The sequence below is a fragment of the Monodelphis domestica genome, chromosome 1 (assembly GCF_027887165.1).
Source record: "Monodelphis domestica isolate mMonDom1 chromosome 1, mMonDom1.pri, whole genome shotgun sequence".
In the NCBI taxonomy this organism is placed as follows: domain Eukaryota; kingdom Metazoa; phylum Chordata; class Mammalia; order Didelphimorphia; family Didelphidae; genus Monodelphis; species Monodelphis domestica.
The window spans coordinates 569,373,397-569,381,217 of NC_077227.1; the positions used below are offsets into that span (position 1 = coordinate 569,373,397).

At 41.6% G+C, this 7,821-nt stretch overlaps 1 protein-coding gene across 7 annotated transcripts in view; it reads right to left on the reverse strand.

Annotated features, from left to right (window-relative positions):
* The window catches only part of ROCK2 (Rho associated coiled-coil containing protein kinase 2), a 199,142-nt gene extending 192,380 nt beyond the window's left edge, over nucleotides 1-6,762 (reverse strand). For all 7 annotated transcript variants that reach the window (XM_056813427.1, XM_001381617.5, XM_007476249.3 and 4 more), the window contains exon 1: nucleotides 6,335-6,762. In XM_056813427.1, the coding sequence (XP_056669405.1) occupies nucleotides 6,335-6,472 (138 nt within the window). In that variant the 5' untranslated portion in view covers nucleotides 6,473-6,762. The remainder of the gene's footprint in view (nucleotides 1-6,334) is intronic.
* Between the last annotated feature and the right edge of the window lie 1,059 nt (nucleotides 6,763-7,821).

Below are 7,821 nucleotides of genomic sequence, written 5' to 3' on the forward strand. Positions count from 1 at the left end.
AGAAACAAGAAAGCGGAAAGAGCACTGAATTTGGAGTCAGAAGACCAGGTTTCAGCTCCTGACTCTGCCACTTCCGGACTGAGTGACCACGGCAATGCATTTTACCTCTCTGGACCTCAAATTCCTCACCTCTGAAACACATGTGTTGAACCAGCTGATCTTTAGCACCCCATTTATATGATCCACCAAAAAGATAACGCATGTTATCATCTACAGTACAGATTTTATGTTCTCCCTGTGAACATGAGAACCAACAGTTTTTATGAACCTTTTAGAACATTAGTTCTGAGAAGGCATTTCACCTCGCTCTTACCTCAATCACTACCATGCCTCTGACCCTGATGAGATACCTTAGTATTTGCCTGATGAGATACCTTAGTATTTGCCTGATGAGATACCTTAGTATTTGATCCTAGGGCCTTGGAAAAGCAACACCCCTCCCCCAATCAGACCTCTAGCCCTGTTTCCAGGCCAAGTTTCAAAACCATCATTCAAGGGAATCTGACTTTAAAAAAGAAATTCACTCAACTTACCACCAACTGTGAACCAACAGGTCAGCCTGAAGATTCCTAAGAGTGGCAGCATCCACTTCCAGGCTACCCCCTACAGTCAATATTATTCATTGAAGTAACCCTCAAAAAAAGATCTAGCCTGACAACTTCTTCTAAGAATGCTACTGCCTAATAGAGATCAAGAAAACAAAGTCCTTATCACCAAAGTCCTTGGCACTGTCAAAAGGTTTGACATCAGAAACAGATAGGATTTTACCAGTAGAAATTGCAAAGAAGAGACATTACCATCTGCTTAGTTACCGTACATTAAAGTATGGAAATGTTTTTTTGACTTGCAGTTAAAAACTTCTGTAAGTATTCTCTCCCCCATTAAATGTGAGATTCTTGAAAACAAGAACTGTCTCCCTTTTCTATTTGTATCCTCAAAGCACTTAGTATAGAGCTTTGACCAGAGTGATTAATAAGTACTTTTCCATTCATTTTTCCCTTAACATAATTTTAAAAACATGAAACAGCATCAAAATCTAACACCAAGAAACATAAAAATGCAAAATGTAGTTGTTAAACATCCAAAGCATACTCAAGCTATATAGAACCCTCCCAATTCCAGCCTGCTCTTACATCTAAGAATGGACACTACAGATGGCTCTGGGGTTCTTTTACTCAATATATGAATCAATTTACTAACAAAATCCAACTGTATATCATATACTACTCCATAGCCCTTTGAAAATATATGTCCTCCCAGTTGTTAACAATTTCTACCTCTACATTTTTCCTCTAGACCAGTGATTAAGAACCTATGGCACACAGAGCAATCTCTGCGAGCACTCAGCCACCCTCCCCTCCCCACCCACCCCAAGTTTGTTACTAGAAAGGCAAAGGGTCTCAGGCAGAGCTGCTCCTTTCCCCCTCTCCACTGTACCTCCCCTACCTACCCCTGTGCCCAGCAGCCCAATGAGAGCATACAGGGGGTAAGGTAGGCAGCTCACAGGTGGCAGAGCTGGAGGGGAACAGAGCACTTGAGCTACTCCCCTCTCCCTCCACACTCTCTGAGGACATTCTTCACTTGACCCACCAGCCCTCCCTTGTGTGGGGTAAGGGGGAGACACAGCATGGCCAGGGGGAGGGGGGCAACATTCCATCACTGCCCTAGACCATACATGTTGTCTTCTCTCAATAGAATCAAGCTCTTTAAAGAGGAAGACAATTAATTTTGTTTTTCTACGCCTAATACTCAACACAAGTACCTTACACAAAGTAGGTGATTAATAAAATTTTTTATTGAATTTGGAACCAAGAATCCTATATATCCTATATCTTCCCCTTTAGAATCTACTCTCTGAAAATCTAAAGTATGTATCAGAATATATCTACCTTTCCTCTCCTTTATGATATTTATGATAAATAAGCGAAGAAGATGGTGGAAGAAGGCATCTAAAAGATGTGAGATAATGAACAGGGGAGAAGAGACAGATTTCTGTGAATGGCCTCTAATTTTTCAGTAAAATATAAGGCAAGACTCTCAGCCAAGAGGGGAGCAGAAGGGGAGGAGCTATAGAGGAAAACAATAAACATTTATTAAGTGCCTATCCTACAGGTCTGTACTTCACTTGCCACAGATGTAAAATAAAGATAACAATTTTAAATTGTTCAGAAAACACTTCACAAACAGCTTCATGTTATGTAAACAAGAATTAGATGATGATTATGATAAAAAGATATGGTAGTCCACAAGTTCCTTTGAATTTTTTAAATGTTTCATCTTTAAGGAACATGAGATCTTTAAAAGGAACATAAATCCACTCTTATAACACCAAAATAGAATGATTTTTGCTAAACACTTAGAAAAATTATAAAATCCTAACAAAACTACTCAAAGAAATGTGTCTTTCCCAAAAGTTTACTATAAAAATCCTGATACTATGAAAATGAGACCAATGTTTGTCTATCAAATATCAAAATCCTTTACATCAGATCCTTACTATAACAGGCTGGATTATTTTGAAACTTTTTTCTTAATTTCCAAGCAATACCATATTGTTCTAATAAAAACTGCTACCATTTATAGAGTATTTTTAAAGTTGCAAAGTGTTTTGGATCTCATTTGATCCCTACAGCAATCCTGTAAAGTATGCTATTATTATCCCCATTTTATAGATTAGGAAACTAAGGTTCAATGACACAGTTACTTTGCCAAGGTCACACAGCTATATATATATATAATATATATATAGCAGATTCAAAATCAAATGACATGCTCTACAATCTTAAGGTGTGACATAAAGCATCCAATCTCTCCAGAAAAAAAAAATGTGATCTTTACAATGGTTTATCATTCTAATCCTTCAGATTATTGCCTCTTAGATCAGTGGTTCTCAACCTCTCAGTTTGTAGCAATGAGAATACATAATGCATATCAGGTATTTACATTCTGAATCATAACTGTAGCAAAATTACAGTTTTGAAGTAGCCACCAAAATAATTTTTTGGTTTGGGGTCACTGCAACATGAGGAACTGTATTTCAGGGTCACAGCATTAGAAAGGTTGAGAACCACTGTGTTAGATGATTTTTAGTTGTCAATATAACACTTATTCGAAAGTATTTAACAAAAAAATTTCCAATAAAACAATATTCTTCTTAAAAGAAAGTAAAAAATTATCCTTGTTTTTAAAGTAAAGCCCAGCTTGTAACCTAACCAACAATATATACATGAAAATATATTTAGCAGGAAAAACACCATGTATCTGTTCTGCGCTTATAATTAATGCTCACTTTTAAGTCTTTTATTGTAAAGAATTTTCCAAACTACCTTAGATAAGGAACCCTTTGGGGCTTGAAATATACTAAACAAATCTATAAACACTTTAGTAGTAATGGGGAATAGGGTAAAAAGGGAGGAAATGGAAATTATGAAGCAAAATGGGAAATCAAATTCATTTTTCATGCCCCCCCATTCCTGGAATGCCACAAGTATTTTTTACACATAGATAATTTTCATGTTAACTATTTTAGATGGGTCTCTAGAATTTCCTCTGTAGAATGTATTTACTTTAATGTTTTATGTTTTATACTATATCCTCTAGAAGACTACTTTCAAATTTTCTCTATACTAAAAACTAATCATCATCTTTTTATGCCAAACCCAAAGGAAAAAACATGAAAAGTCAATTTTATATTTGCAACTTAGAAATAATCTCCTAAAAAACAATTAACTGGTCTATATTTCATATTTTTTAATTTTAGATATTTAATATAAGTAACTAGTAGTATCCAGGGAAACATACTTCAAAATAGTCTTATTAAGTATTCATTTTCATCACTGAATCAAAACAAAGTGTTCTATATTACTAAAGAAAACTAAAATTTAAACACTTCAAACTTAAAAATAAGAACTTTAGTTCTAAGGAGAAAAAGCAGAATTTTAATTTTATAGTCTTAGATAGAATTATAGAGATTTAATTTATAGAATAACATCCAGTACAGATTTTCAGCACAGATACAAATACTGAATATCAAACTAATAACAGTAACAGCAGATGGTATGCAAACATCATGCTGCAGTGCAAAAGTGAATGGAATTGGGAGTTCTTAGACCTGAAATTAAATCTCTGTAAAATGGGAATAATATGCTACAGGTTTGTCAAATTCAAAGGAGAATGTATTTTGTAAAGCACTTTGTAAACTTTAAAGTACTATAGACATGTAATCAGTGATGTTTATTATAGAAGACTCAAAATATTACTTCAATAAATTAGCATTTGAACTAATAGTGCAGTGATGTTTCATAAATTTACATCTAGGCCAACCCTTCATTTTACAGATAAGAAAACTGAAACTCAACACTACCCCAAGGTAACACAAGGAAACACGAGTTATCGAAGGAATTTGAACACAAGTTCTCTGTCTCCAGAGCTAATAATACCAGGATGCAGTCTGTCTTATGAATTTCTGATTGATTTAAAGTCTTTTAGCATTGCATTATCTTCTTAGAGCTAATTAGCCTCAATCCAACCCAAAAACTGCCTCCTCCTCCTCCTCATCATCATCATCTCTAATAATTCAAGAATTGAATCAAAGTGTGAAAAGATTTTTGCCAGGGGTTAAATATTACCCTGATTAAAGTTTCAGATTTGCTGTACTATTTTTAACTGATCTTTCTGGCCTTAGGTCAAAGTTTTCCCAGCAAAATACCAAAGTGAAAATGCTGGGAGTACAGCCCGGAGACAATTCTCTCTCTCTCCCAATTGCCTAAGAAAATTCATGCTCTCTATGCAGTCTTTCCTATTCCAAGCCAGCACTTCCTCCAGCCTGTGGGTGTCACGTGACCCGGCACACCAAGCAAAAATTTGAAAACATGAAAACTTCAAACACTATGATATAATGCTCCAGATCATCACGCCCAGCACATTGCATCTATAGACACATGCTGCTCAGTCAGTTCTAGCTCTTTGGACAAATAGGACTGAGTCATTCTGCAAATGACTCCAGCAGCCTCAAATGATAACTGCTTGCAGTAAAAAGTCAGTCACAGGAAAGAGGAAGAGAAATAGTTTTCCTCAGGATGTAGTCACCAAGTTTCCAAATTGAGACTGTATCTCCAATATTTTCACAGATCTTGGAAGGGATAAGTAAAAAAATCAGTAAAAATCTGACTAATCAGAGAGAAAAACCCAATATCCAAAAGGATTTTTCCCAATTCTTTTCCTCTTCAGTGTATAGAGTCCACACTGTTTTGCATATGAGCTTCAAAAAAATTGTCACACTCTTTAACTTTAACAAAAATAAGAATCATGCAATCAATTCTATATTACTTATTTCAAATGCAAATTCCCTCCTTCCTGAAAGGATCAAAAGCCAACTGTCAGTCTTTAGCTGATTATTAACATCTAACTGGGTCTGATGTATTTGGAAAGAGATGGGGGAAGTGAGGAAGATTACATTCATATTACAGTTCAAAACTGAATGTCTGGTGCAACAATTTTGAGTGCATTTTGAAGTTGGGAAAATTCAAAACACGTTATATTGAGAATACAGGGTATTTAGAGAGGAATAAAAACATTTAAGACTTTTACCTTCGTATGATCCAACATAAAGTTGGTCAGGGATAAGAGAAATAAACAGGATTAAAAGGGGGAGTGGGGGAGAGATGGCCTCAATCATTCATACTATACCCATTTAGAGCTAGGGAAAGGTTTAAGGAGGGGTGGGTCTCCCTTTCCTGGAGACAGGAATCCCCTACCCACACATCCAAATGTAATCAATTCCATTTGGGGGAGGAGGAGGAAACGTTACCCTGACATTTCCAGGGACTTCCAGATTTCCAAAAGGACGGGGCTCGGATGCGGGGGTCTCCCCACCCCAGCCCCTAGAACAATTGGTAACAAATGGTGAAAGGAATAAGGAAGATAGATTAAGAGTGCCTAAACAGGTCCCCATATTCAGTGGTGATGGAATAAGGGGTGAGAGGGGGTTCTAAATGAGAGTTCCAATTTTTAGACTGGAGGTGGAGGCAAAAGCTAAAGAAGAAAAACTAAGGTCCCTACTTTCATTTCAGGAAGTAGGAGGTGGAGTAAGCGGGGAGATAAAATAAGGGTCCCCATTTTCAGTCAGGGAAGGGGGTGGTGAAGAGACAGGTCCTGCGCAGGGGGGCGTGGGTATTTGCAACAGGAACGGGTGGGGCAAGGAGGCAGACTCCGAGGGGCAAGGGAAGGACAGTGGGTAACGGGGTTGTCTGTCTGAGGACCGGCAGTCAACCCTAGAAGCTGCCAGGCCCAGACAAAGCTGCCGCAGCTCCCTCCCCGCCCGCTGCCCGCTCACCAAGAGACTCTCCACGTAGATTGGGGAGCGGGGGTCCCGGATCATGGCCTCCAGCTGCCTCTGGCGGCTCGCGAAGGCCCAGTTCCACGGTTCTGTCTCTGGGGCGCCAGACATTTTCTCGACCCGCGGTTGGCTCATCCTGCTCCCGCCTCCGGGGCTCGGGGCCACCCCCCCACCCCCGGGGCCTAGCGCCGCCCAGACGCGGCAAGTGAGGGGCTCGGCCTGGGCTCCGGCTCGGGGCCGCTCCCTGCCTCACGGGCCGTCTCCGGGACTCCCGCCTAGCCGCGCCAACATCCACGAGACAATCCCGGGCTCGTCCCGCTCGGGGCCCCGCTCCCTGGGGGCGGGAGGGCCGAGGGGCCGAGAGTGAACTGGAGGGAAGTGGAGCTGCCGCTGCTGCCGCTGCCGTCCCGGTCCTTCCCGGCAAGGACGGGGCTGGCGGAGAGGCCGCCGCTCTGGGCGCTGCCCGCACCGCGGCTGGGGCAGCTACGGCCGCCGCTGCCCCTGCCGCTGCTGCTGTTGCCGTTGCTGCCGCCGCTGCCGCCGCCGCTGTTGCTCCGGCCCCATCGTCGCCCAGCCCGCAGCTCGGCACCTCACACGTTCCTCAGTCTCCTCCTCACACTCGCCCTCACACGCCCAGTACGGGCTTCCCGGCTCCGGCCGCCGCGGCCCCCCGTTACCCACAAGCCCCCTCTGCCCGAGCCTCCCGCTCCGGCCCCTCCCCGTCCCGCCCCGCCCCTCCTCTCCCCTCCCCGGCTAGGCTCCGCTGGATGAGCGACTCCCACTTCTCATTCCTGGTTTACCCTCCTCCTTTCTTTTGGTTTCTCCTCCTTTCCCTTTTCTTCTGTTCCTACTCTCTGCCCTCTTCTAGGTCTCCCTTAGTTCTCCTCTTCTTTGCTCTTCCACCTAAACCTCCCTGTTTTTTCTCCCTCCCTTACCCTTCCTTCTCCGTTCCTCGTTGTTCTTCCTCTTCTTCCTACTCCTTTTTTTCCTTTTGGCTCCCCCCTCTCCCATTCCTTTCACTCTTTTCCCTCTGTCTTCTCTTTCCTTTCTCTTTTTGTTCTCTCTCCCTCTCCTTTTTTCTCTTCTACCTCTTTTCTTTCTCCTTTGTTCTTCTCTTCTTCCTTTCTCCTTTTTGCTCTTCTCTCCCTCCTTTCTTTTTTTCTTTTTGTTCTTCTTCGTCTTTCTCTTTCCTCTTTCCTCTTCCCTTTCTCCCCGTTCTAATCCTTCTCGTTCTAATCCTCCTCCCTTCACTTCTTCCTTCCTTTTTGCCATTTTCTCTGTTCTCCCTACTCTTATTTTTCCTTTTCTTTCTTCTCCCTCTTTTTTTCCAAACCCCAGCACCAAAAGAACAAGTAGCTGGCTGCCCAATCACCTCCTAGTTTTTACCTGCTGAGCTTTGGGGAGGAGAGGGAAGAAATGAGATGCCTACCAAAGAATAGGTGGGAGTAACTCAATTTATCATCTTCTCTTTCTAATCCTATTCC